The sequence below is a fragment of the Xenopus laevis genome, chromosome 3S, assembly GCF_017654675.1.
Source record: "Xenopus laevis strain J_2021 chromosome 3S, Xenopus_laevis_v10.1, whole genome shotgun sequence".
NCBI classification, from domain to species: Eukaryota; Metazoa; Chordata; class Amphibia; order Anura; family Pipidae; genus Xenopus; species Xenopus laevis.
Window position 1 is genome coordinate 101095420 of NC_054376.1, and position 12259 is coordinate 101107678.

A 12259-nucleotide genomic window follows, 5' to 3' on the forward strand; every position below is an offset into this window, starting at 1 on the left:
GTTTCCAAAAACAATTATGGTTTTGTATGTCTTTTCTAGCACTGAAAGGCAAGGTTATTGCTATGACAGAGACATTTTTCATTCAAGAGTTATTGCTTGGTAAAGTATTGTAACGTTTTTCCTTAAAACTAGTTCCCCTAGAGGGCACTGTTTCCAAAGCATATATAGATTTTCCCCCACCACAGCAACCTGCTCCCACTCATGATAAATAACAAATAATAATAGGCATATTGTATGTTGATAAATTAGGTTGCTGGTGCTGAATAACCTGTGCCCATGTTTCACTGTTTTTATTATGTGTTTATATCTTTGAATACTGTAATGTAACTGTACATAAAGCATTTAATTGCCACAGGAAGACGCTAAGGGGCAGATTTATTAAGGGTCAATTTTTTTTTTTGGTCAAAACTCTCAAATTTGAATTGTGAATTATCCAAACTCGATTCAAGTTTTAATTCGAATTTCAGGATTCATCATACTCTGGCCCTTTAAAAAAACTATACCCCTGAACAATGTAGGTCTCTATAAAAAGATACTGTATAAAACAGTTCATGTGTAAAACCCTGCTCCATGTAAATAAACCATTTTCATAAAAATATACTTTTTTAGTTGTATGTGACATTGGGTAATCCTAAATAGAAAATTGCCATTTTAAGAAATAAGGGCCGCCCCCTGGGAAAGTAGGATTAACGGTGCACACAAACAGTGTTAGGTCACATGAGCCAATTTACAAACTGAGTTGTGTCTTTTGCTTCCACACTTCTTCCTGTTACAGTTAGAGTTGTAGTATTTCTGGTCAGGTGATCTCTGAGGCAGCACACAGACGATCACGAAATGGTGGTTCAAGGCAAGAGATGTAAAAGGGTAATACTTACTGAAATATATATATACCAGTTTGGTAAGATTCTTCAATATGATATAAACTATCTTTTCTCTTTTTGGGGGTAAAGTTTTCCTTTAAGAACTCAAATTCGACTATTCGTCACCCAAAACCTGCCGAATTACTGTATGCCGATGGGAGAGGTCCAGGGATCAATTTGGTGATGTTTGCAGCCTTCCTGACATTTGAGTTTTTTTGACAATTAAATCAAGTTTTTCTAACTCAAATCAAATTCGATTTGAGTTTTCGGGTCGTTTTAATTCGTCCGAGATGAAAATATTCGATTTTAATAATTAATTTCGATTGGTCGAATTTATGGGAGTTTAGGGGAGTTTAAAAAAAACAAAACATGAATTTGAAATTCAATCCTTGATAAATGTGCCTCCCTAGTACCATGCAGGGTCACCCACCTATGGCTGAAGCAAGACTGATGCTTGAGGAGTGTCAGCTATGACACCTGCTGGGAAACATTGCAGACAACGTTCCAGGGCATTATAGACTTGATGAGGGAAGATGAAGTTCTGATATCTGAGGGAAGAGGAAGTTCTGATGTCCGAGAGAAGAGGAAGTTCTGAGGGAAGATGAAGTTCTGATGTCCATTGCTGGCTTACGGCCAGTGATGGTCATTAAGCAGCACTGTGATAGTGATCCTTAACGGTGCAGACTATGATGGTATGCTTTCTATATCAACACGTGCCCTGCCCAGCCCCAGGAGACCAGTGGTGTGCTCCCCAAGCCCAGTGAAGGCAACTCTTCAGCTAGGGCAACCAATGTATGAGTATTATGTTATGTCACACTATGCCAGAGCTTTCTTCCTTTGTTTAGCCCCATAGCACATAAAAAAACGGTGAATTTTTTTGTAACATTTTCTAATTACAATTTAGCATACCTCCTCCACTAGAGTTCCAGCCTCACAGTTTGCAAAGCTATGCACTAGGCTTTTTAAAAGCCAAGTTCTTCTCAGATAAAACCTTGGCTGGGCAGATGTCTGGAGCTGCCAGCAGATGCTTGCCATGCTTATCTAAGGGAATCTCTCAGCTTATGGTAACAGGTGCGAGTATGGTGGGGCACAGTGTTCTCGTGGACATCAATAGGCCGTGTGTGGGAACGGATTGCAGTTGTAGACGTAAGAAGGCTGAGCTAAAACTGCTGAGTTTTAACACTTAATAAATGATTTCCTATCTATAGCCAAGTAATGGTGAGTAAAATCCAGTTAGTCTGAAGAGAAATTATTTTGGTTTTATAGTGTGCCATTAATGCTGCTTTGACTTTTGTCATCAAGTGAAACTTGTTGCTTAAACTTGCATCTTATTAAATTCCTTCAAACATTTTACTAAATTTGATCCAGGTCCACTCACCCGTAACAACCAGCTGCTCAAACATGTTGACTTTGCTGTGCTCTGCACCTTGTGCTGCCAGTGAGTTACACAATATAATGAGAGGGATTAGGGCTACAGGGCCAATGAGTTACACAAGATAATGAGAAGTATTAGGGCTGCAGGCATGTACACCTACCTGCCCTTCATGCATGAAGCACTGGCAAACACAGGCAGCATTGTATTCTTTGGAGCAACAGTATATCCAAAATACAAAAAAAGTTTGTGGTTTTGACATGTGACACACCATCTGATTCCACAGTCCTTCTTCTTTTAATAACTATAAGCTATAGGTTATATGTGCATATAAGTAGTAACATGCCGCTCATTTGATGCATTTAACTTGATATTATATATTATGCGTTTACTTTCCAGTGCCAGCATTACAAAAAAATTTTTCATCAAAAGATGCAATTCTATTTAAATGCGTAATGTGGACTTTTTGTTTCGAGCTGAATAGTTGTGCCTACTTACTGTATCCTTATTTTTCTGCTTTCCCTCTGACATAGGGAGTAGTTGTTATAACAGCTGCCATGTTTTCATGAGGCTGAGTAATCCATAGCAACCAATCACCAGGCAGCATTTGCAGGTAAAGCAAACATTTTGATTAGTTGAGCCACCAGGCGTTAAGACCCGTGCCTGTTATTAAGTATGCTCCATATTTTTATACCTGTGCAGCATTTTCACACAGCTGCTCATGCTGTCTGAGACTTTGACCTATTGAACCAGTGAAAGCTTCTCCATATTGTTGTTTACTGGTTAGATGTTGTGTACCACTGTAGAGGTGCCCACGTCAAGTGGGCGCTGTCACTTGCTAAGTCTGCGAGGTTCAGCAGGTGGGGGTTACGGGCTGCCTTGTTTACTCTGGGAGACAAACTGTAATTGGAAGCGGGGTGTTCCACTTCCACCCCCCCTCCATGTACCTACTAGTTAACGTATTGGGGAGTGGGACACAGATGCAGCCTCCTGGCAGAGCCTTACTAGGGCTGGTGTAACTTGACCTGTGGTTATATTGGGGCTGGCAGGATAAAGGATCAGTGACAGAAGCTGTTCACAAACTGGAGCTGCTAACATCCCCCTTGTATCAAGACAGGTATTTGGGTGTTTTTATTTAATATTATTATTTCGGATTTAATTGGTTCTGAATTATGCATAGAAAATACACAGAAATAGTTTTTGTTGTGGTATTTTAAGTAATTGCATGAATGCTAGAAGTTTTTGCAGTTCTAGCAGTTGGGAAGCACATAACACTGGAAGAATAGCAATAATATACTGAGAAGTATGGGGGGTTAGGCAGGTCATGGGTCACAAAATCATCTTCAGGGTAAATCGACCGAACTTCCCCTTTAAAATGTAATTCCTAAGGAATGTGCACATCAGATATTTGCCTGTGATCCTTGATATTCTCAACTGCCCAGTGGGGAGACATTACTAGGATCAGAGCCCGCGTGAGGACGGGCAGGTGTTGGGTTTATTAACCAGGGAAGCTGGGATGCCTGTGATGAATGGATCTTAAGAGGGAGACTTGTCAGAACTGTGACACTGATCGCCGTTAACAGGGGTTCTCAGACATTTAATTGCGGGGAAATAATTTCCTGGGCTTCTGTGGGGGTGGAGGAGAGGGGGAGGAAACTGCCTATTGCCTTTTCATTCTTAATGACTGTATTTAAAACTGCTTCATTTTCTTCCCTTTCCCTTTATTCTTCTTCCTTTGTCTCTCCCATGCCCTCTCTTCCCTCTCCCATGCTGCCCTTTCTCTTACAGGTGGAGCAAGTAGTAAAGTCAGTAAGCTTAACTTCTACGTGTGTGCCTTAACTATTGTTTCATGCACTGTTCTTTATTGTCTACATTTAACAGCCTTGCAGTTTGACTAAGGATTATATTGTCTGTTAATCTAATAGCTGGGGTTTATGTGACTTTTAACTTTCCACCACCTCTAACAAACAATTGTACCAAAATCCATGCATCACTGTCATTTATTTATATAGCACCAACGCATGTTACGGTTATATTATAAAGAACAACAGACTTGAATAAAATGAACAAACAAGGGTTACAGGATTATACAATTGATTTAGATGGACTTGCTCACAAGAGCTTACAATCTAATAGGGTGTGAAGACAGGCTTAATGTACTTGATCTTGGGCTAAATTCTTGTTGGGATTTAGTTCTCTTTCAACATGACAATTCTAAATGAAGTAGAGTGGTCTAGGAGAGACAGTGCAAGCTACATTTTGAGAGTTGGGAAATCCTATACTAATGGCTATAATGTGGTACAGCAGTCAAACTATGATTGAGATCAAACTGCTAGACTGGTTCATGTCAGTGCCTGAAGGAAAATCAATTTGTAGGGCTGTACTTATGGGTTGAGTCATGGATTAAGGCATACAGGTCAGACAGATAACACTGGGAGTTATACTCATCGGTCTAGGTTAATTGTTATTATCCTTATATCAGTTGTCTGCCCTGCTTGTGGGATTCTGAGGCTTGTTTGCCTGAAGCCAAGTTAGGAATCGATATGGCAAAATTGGCTATTAGCTATATATAAAGCCGAAACGTCAGTCTGTAGCCTTACAATAAAAATCTTGAGTCCTGAGTGTGGACCTTATTGGATTTGGAGTGAATAATTACGATGGACACTGCACCCAGGCACGTGAACTATTTATCGTGAATGCCGACATTATGGAGTTTGCATTATATATATATATTTCCTAGAAAGAGGCGAGCACTCACAGGTCTTAAGATGCAAAAAAATCGGTGAAATTTATTGAAAATAAAAAACTGACGTTTCGGCTAATCCTATAGCCTTTCTCAAAGTGATAGTGATATATATATGTCTAATAGCCTAAAATCAACTTCTGGGTTAATATCGCTTTTTAAACCGTGAACAATATTCTGACTTTCCTAGTCATACTTCTTGTGTGTACACGTTCATGGCTCTTGTCCCCATTTTTTCTATATTCTCCGTACTGACAGGGTTGCCACAAAACCCAAAGTGCAGAATTTGCCCAAGACCTTGAACGGGCTGACCCAATCAAATCTGAACGCTTGTTTCTTTGACGATCAGTAAGTCCATTGTTGCTGTGTTGTGTGTGTTTTATATAAAGATTATATTGTTGTCATTGGATTGTTATTAAAGGGGAACTATCAGGAAATTAAGATTTAATATAAGCTTCCTCATACCGAGATAAAAAACGTTATAAATACAATCCATTAAATATGCTGCATTGTTTCTGAAATAAACAAATTTATATTCACTATTCCTCTCTCGCTTCTTCATTCTGTCTTCGTGCAGCAGTTGGATAATTCAGATATTCATTGATAGTTAGATACAATATAACTTTTAGGTGGCTCCCTTTCCTTGCAGATGTATTAAAAGCTCACTCAAATAACTGATTCCAGTACAAACAAAATAACTGCCTTTTGCACAAATTCTGTATGTAGAGAGACAGGATTTCTGGGGATTTTAATAGAGTGAGCTCTAATACATCTTCTAGGTAAAAAAAAAACCCTATAAGATATATTGCATCATTTATCTGACACCCAACTCCTGAATGAAGACCAAATGAGGTGAAAAAGATGCTGAGAGAGGAATAATGAAGACAATTGGTTATTTCAGAAACAGTACAGAAATTTTAATTGGTTGTATTTAGCATTTAATATTATTTCAGTATACTGAAGCTAATATTAAATGTTCATATTTGCTATAGTTCCACTTTAAGAACTATTTATAGCAACATATTCTGCAGAGCTGCACAATACAAGTACAGAGGGCTCTTCTCATTGGAGCTTCCATTTTAAATGTTTCTGCCCATTGGCCAATGCTTTTGATGTGTGCCTCTGCAGTGCTGCACATTTCCCTTTAAACAGATCTAGAACTGTCTGTAGAGGGTGCACTAGAGTGTCTGCCCCTCATCAATAACAACATTCTTCCTCACTCTCTATTTGCATCCTCCTCTATATTGTGACAGACACTCTCTGAGAATGGAAACACATCCGGCCATTATCCCCAATGACTCCAGCAAAAGGAGACTTATGGAGGATACTCAGGACTGGAAGCCACGCACAGGCACCACCCAGTCCCGCTCCTTCCGTATCTTGGCACAACTTACAGGCACAGACTTCAGTAAGTGGGTCTCCATGTGTTTGATCTTAGTCTTGTGTCACATTGTGTAACTGAGGCCTATATAACTGCTAGAAAAAACAGGGCTAACTGGCACTCAAAGGAATCCACAGGGCCAGAAATTTTCTTGTTGGAAAAAGTTATATTTATTAGTAGAAATTCAAAATGACACATCTGGGCACTTATGGTACAAAACGCATAGGGCCCATGGAGATGTGTAATTTTTCCTTTCTACTAATAAATATAACTTTTTACAACTTTTTCCGGCTGTGTGGATTCCTTTGAGCACTGGTTAGCCCTGTTCTTTCTATCTGTACATGCTGGTTTGCAACTCCCTGAGGGTCTGGGGCTGGTGCACCTGGACCACTGAATATACTTGGTGAGCTATTGATATTCTGGAGCACATTTTTCCTGTTTTTTGTTCCTATATAACTGCTAGCAAGGCAATTATTTGGAATGCTTAATGGCCAGTATGGCATGCCACCTCTTGTTCAACTGTAACAGTTTCCGGACACCCTTATTTTAATTTTCCAATGTATATTTTCCCCTGGACAGTTGTCTGAATTAGCCCTTCAGTCATTTCTGCTCCTGCAGTGTTAGGACTAAAGCGTGCACATCTTGCCCTAAATATATTAACAAGCCAGGAGCAATTTCATACTGCAGCTCTTCTTATTCAGTATTTACTCTATTCATAATGATAATGTACATGCTAAATTCCTCCAGAGAGCAGCAGGTTTTGTGTGCTCCAGTCTGTTCCTTACAGACTGTACATTAGGTAGTTGATGTCCACTTACAGTACAACCATTTTGTTTGCAGTTGTACAAAGCGTTGGTAAAGCTGACTGCTGTCAGACATCCATGTGGAGTAAAGTCTGTGTTTGAGTTCATCACTTTCTGTGGTTTGGCATTGAGAAATGCAACAAATTGTTCTTTAAGGTTTCTGTCTCTTTATGGGCAGGGATTTGCAGATTGGGCTCTCTTTATATGGCATTTATTTTACTGGTACCATGGTATAGATCAGAGCTTCTTCTCATCTAATCTATTTGTATACTGTTTTGTGGCTAAGCTGAAAGATGCTTCGATGATAGAGCTGCCAGTATTTTCTCGATAGTTTCCACAACTGGCATTTTTATTTGATTCTTTGCATAGTACTGTGTGGTAAGATAAGGATTGCCATGCTGAAATCTCCCTGATGGTCTTCAAGCATTAGGTGCTATACTTTTTTAGATTATAGGTACAGCTTTTTAAATCTAGGAATATATGCAGTTTTCTAACTAAAAGGCGATATGGAAACATAGGACATCGATTGACATCTGGCATCCTAACAAGCTATGGATGGGGACCCAGGCATTTGTACATCTGCAACCGCTATTTGGTGGCCAGTTTCCATCCTTCATATAACATTTAGACTCTCTGAATCTGACAGCATGTGGACAAGAACTAACCTGGTCTGTTTCTGTCTTTTTGTCCATACCTTGACCAACTCTGATCTTCTTTTCATTCTCTCCTTCACCTCCATTTCTTACTATCAGTGCAAGACCCAGATGATGAGAACATGAAAAGGGTGAGGTAAGCACAGTGATATGCCAGCGTAGATCAGTGGTCCCTGAAGCGCATATTCCAGTGCCATGGGCAAAGGTGTGAAGGAAGTGTGCCACATAACTAGAAACTTGAATCCCACAGTGTTTGCAGGCACTCGTTTCTTCAAGTAAGGCCAGGCCAACAAGTCATTGTGTAAATCAGTCTAAATTGTTGTATAAACCTTAATGATCCCAAATTGACTTGTATGAAAACCTTATTCCTCTTCACACTAAATGGTAATGTGAAACATGGTCCCTGCCTTAATTTTGAGAGGACCTTCACCCAACCCTTTGGCCAGAATTGGAATAATTCAATTTACCCTATTCCATGTTGAAGTGATAGATTCTGGGACTTTTAAGTGCTTTGGCTTTTCCAAGGTTTTTTGGTTTTAAAGTCCCAGAATCCACTGAACATGAAACTAGATGAAGGAGTAATTGAATTAGGGCAGGGGTCCCCAACCTTTTTTTACCCATGAGCCACTTACAAATGTAAAAAGAGTTGGGAAGCAACACAGGCACCCACACAAGTCCATTGGAGTGTCAATAAAGGATATGATTGACTCTTTAGTTGCTCTATATGGATTGGCAGCATACAGGTGTATCTGTTCGGCCATAAACTTGTTTTTATGCAACTAAAACTTGCATGCAAGCCAACAATTGAAAAATAAGCACCTACTTTGAGACCACTGGGAGCAACATCCAAGGGGTTGGTGAGTAACATGTTGCTCACAAACCACTGGTTTAGGAACCACTGAATTAAGGTTTGGGCTCAATGCACTTGAGTATGTTGTAGCAGTTCACACTCAAGCTGCTCCATGTAAATCAAAACAGTTGCTGTAACTTCTAGAGTTGTCTGTGCTGCATGTTGCTTTTGAGGACTAATTATTAAGAGACACTAATAAAAATGTTGCAAATGACAGATTGAAACAAATATTTTTTGAAAACCTATTTCTCCTGAAATCCTGAATTGTGTTAAATCTTTGAATGTCTGTGATCAGGGGATAATTCACTTAATTTAACTAACTGTAAACTAAAGGGGTTTCCTTTTTTAACTGGAACAGGAGCTGTTGTGCCTACCCCCTATAAATAGCCAGTGCTGGAAGGACAGAATAAATAGAAGCAGATGCTCAGGTTAAACTCCACTTGGAATGTCTTGTCACCCCTGAGCACACATTGACTTTTTTAAAATTGAGTTCTCAATTTATTGGGAACAACCACACACAATCTCATTCTGTGTATATTTCTACATAGGAAAAGGTTTAGGCAGCCTGAAATTTAAAGCCAAATAATGAAAACATATGCTATCAATTCCAACACGATCACTTTTAAGGGACAGGGCAGACTAATAAAATGGAAAGCTTATTTATGAATGCACATGTAGAGACCGCTCAAGATTTATTCCCTGACCAAGGAAAAAACAAACGAGCCGCCCAATATATCACTGGTTCAACCATTATTTAAGATCATATTTAATATATAATATTTTTAGAAACCCTCTGTTGCTATATGGAAAGTATTACCCTAAAGAGGACATCTGTCAATATACTGAGGAAATTAAAAGTTTAAGGGCCCATTTAGCTGTGTATAAGGGCAGGTTTCATTCACATTATTGTTCTGTAAATGTCCAATAAAATATATATATATATATATATATATATATATATATAATATAATTTATAGTATATTTTGCACAACTAATGTTGTGTGTATATATAACTCTTATTTTTAAACTGTGGCTGCTCCTAAGAAAAGAGGACTCTGTGCCCTTTGAGGCCCCTTTAAACATGAAAAGTGTTATAATACACAAAAACCATTAATATCCTATAAATTATATCCTTATAAATGACTCTTAGTGATGTCATCAGTTCTAAACGGAGCTTAGTGATGTCACTTTCCTGACATGACTCGCTAAAACTTGTGTATTATAATAATAAAGTACCCCTTGTTGGGAAAATATGAGGATATTAGAAGTAACCTTGTATTTCCATGACCTGTATATGGTCATGAAACTCCTCTGATTTATAATAGCCTTATATTTTACAGAAAGGGTTACTTCATTCACTATATAAAAATATATATAGATATGATGCCATTTTAATGATGTTAAGCTAGTGTTTGCCCGAGATTTTTCATAGAAAACAAGAGTTAAGCATTTTCAGACTTGCACTTTTGCCTCTTTCTCTGCTGTTCTTAAATCTTCTCATACTGAAATTCTTTCTCTCTCCCCCCCCCTTTTTCCTTGTCTGTCTTATTTTCTGTACTTTTTACCCTTGCATTTTGGCCACCCCGCGAACCAGGGAAAAGTTCGTCACAGAGCTGCAGAGCCCCCGATACACCCGCTTGAGAGACTGGCACCACGAGAGATCAGCCTGCTCCCTGAATGTGAAGCCTTGAGTGGCAATGAGGAGAGGGTGCGGGGAAAAGTTGGGAAATATGTTTGTGAAAAGTCAGGAGAGCTGTTCCCCACATGCTTTCTGTTCTACTGATAAGCCATTTCACATAGATACTCCAGTACTCCATCTACTTTCTCTGACTAACTTAGGGGTATGAACATTGCAGCATTCCCAGCTGTATATCCCATTATTCTTTGCTGCCTGGAGATGCAGTTGCAACCTCAATTAGGTGGTGGGTGCACAGCTAACTCTGACTCAGGTATTAGACTACAATCCATCACCTCTCCTCCCTACAATACTCCTCATGTTAAAGTCTTTTCCGTAGAATTGTCTTCCCTCCCTTGTGGTAACATATGAAATCTCCTTGGATCCTTGTGTTCTCTCTCTCCTATTGTGTAAATCTGTAGGATTTATTAGTGTACTCACCATGCAATTGAGAGATAAGCAAATATGAATGATTCACTTTGGTGTTGATTGCAGTGTATTAAATCACATCCCTTTTTACACAAACACAAATCTTTTGGGGTTTCCTGACTCCCAGATTTAGGGATGTAGCCCTCCCACATGCCACATTCTCACTAGTCCCCAATGGTTCAGAGGTCTGTTATTTTATAGCAAGTGATGAACATGTCTGTAGCAGGTGCAATTATGGGGAACATGCTGTTATGTGTTTGCAGCAGGTAGATGCTCAGACTTTTGGAGGAAAGATGGGAAAAGAGGATACGTTTCAATAAACATGTTTTTTGTTTGTTGTCCAGTGGCATTTTGTTTTTCTATATGAAGGTGTTTGTTTATTGTATAGGGGGTGTAACTATAAAGGAAGTAGACCCTACGACTACTTGGGAACCACAAAAGATATAGGGGGCTCATGGGGCACTGCCTGCCAAACATGTACTGCTTATCAAAAATGTTTTATTCTTAATATTTATGGGGCCTTAGTTTGCTAGATTCCCCAAGATGTACCGTTGTTGATAGACAGGGGCGTAGCTATAGAGTAAGCAGACCCTGTGGCTGCTGGGGGTGGGGGCTAGGAGGCATAGGGGGCGCCATGAAGCCAAATAATGAGCAATTTCAACATTTATTGGTAAATTAGGGCAATCTATGGATATGTTGGGGGCCCTAAAATTTATTTGCTGTGGGGCCCAGTAACATCTGGTTACACCACTGCTGATAGCTTCAGAATTCCATGAGGCTCCTATGCGTTGGACATTGGATTGATGCTTTTTAATACCAGTATTTGCCTTAAACGTGTTTTTAATATATATATATATATATATATATATATATATATATATATATATATATATATATATATATGTTGCCTATGTTACAAAAGCACCAACAGGAACAGTTAAGAGAAGTATCGAACGGGAGCATAGACTATCTGATGAACAACCCTGTCTGCCACCAATAGTAACGTGGCCATACATGGGCTGATACATCTGCCAACTCTGTTCCTCCTCACCACACTGCTAGCTTATTAAATGAACAGAAACCCCACAAAATGAAAGTTATTTAAAGGAATGACAACATAAGGTACTGTTACCCTGCACTGGTAAAACTGGTGTGTTTGCGTCAGAAACACAACTATAGTTTATATAAACAAGCTGCTGTGCCATGGGGGCAGCCATTCAAGCATAGGTCACACAATAGATAACAGATAAGGTCTGAAGAATCCCATTGTATACTACAGAGCTTATCTGTTATCTAATGTGTATCCTGTGCCTTTCTCCTTTTTTAGCTCTTAATGGCTGCCCCCATGGCTACTTGTTATGTAAACTATAGTAGAGTTTCTAACACAAACACGCCAGTTGTACCAGTGCAGGGCAACACTACATTATATTTTGATTACTTAAAACACTTTAATTTTTTGGTTTTACTGTTCCTTAAACCCATGTATGAGGGCA

The 12259-nt window shown here is 39.1% G+C and overlaps 1 protein-coding gene across 1 annotated transcript in view; it reads left to right on the forward strand.

The window, feature by feature from the left end:
- Positions 1–11105, forward strand: part of pdlim7.S (PDZ and LIM domain 7 S homeolog) — a 44219-nt gene extending 33114 nt beyond the window's left edge. Inside the window, 5 exon segments of the mRNA NM_001087265.1 lie at positions 4021–4037; positions 5234–5323; positions 6229–6383; positions 7912–7948; positions 10257–11105. Of these exon segments, the coding sequence (NP_001080734.1) occupies positions 4021–4037; positions 5234–5323; positions 6229–6383; positions 7912–7948; positions 10257–10353 (396 nt within the window). The 3' untranslated portion in view covers positions 10354–11105.
- Positions 11106–12259: the final 1154 nt, after the last annotated feature.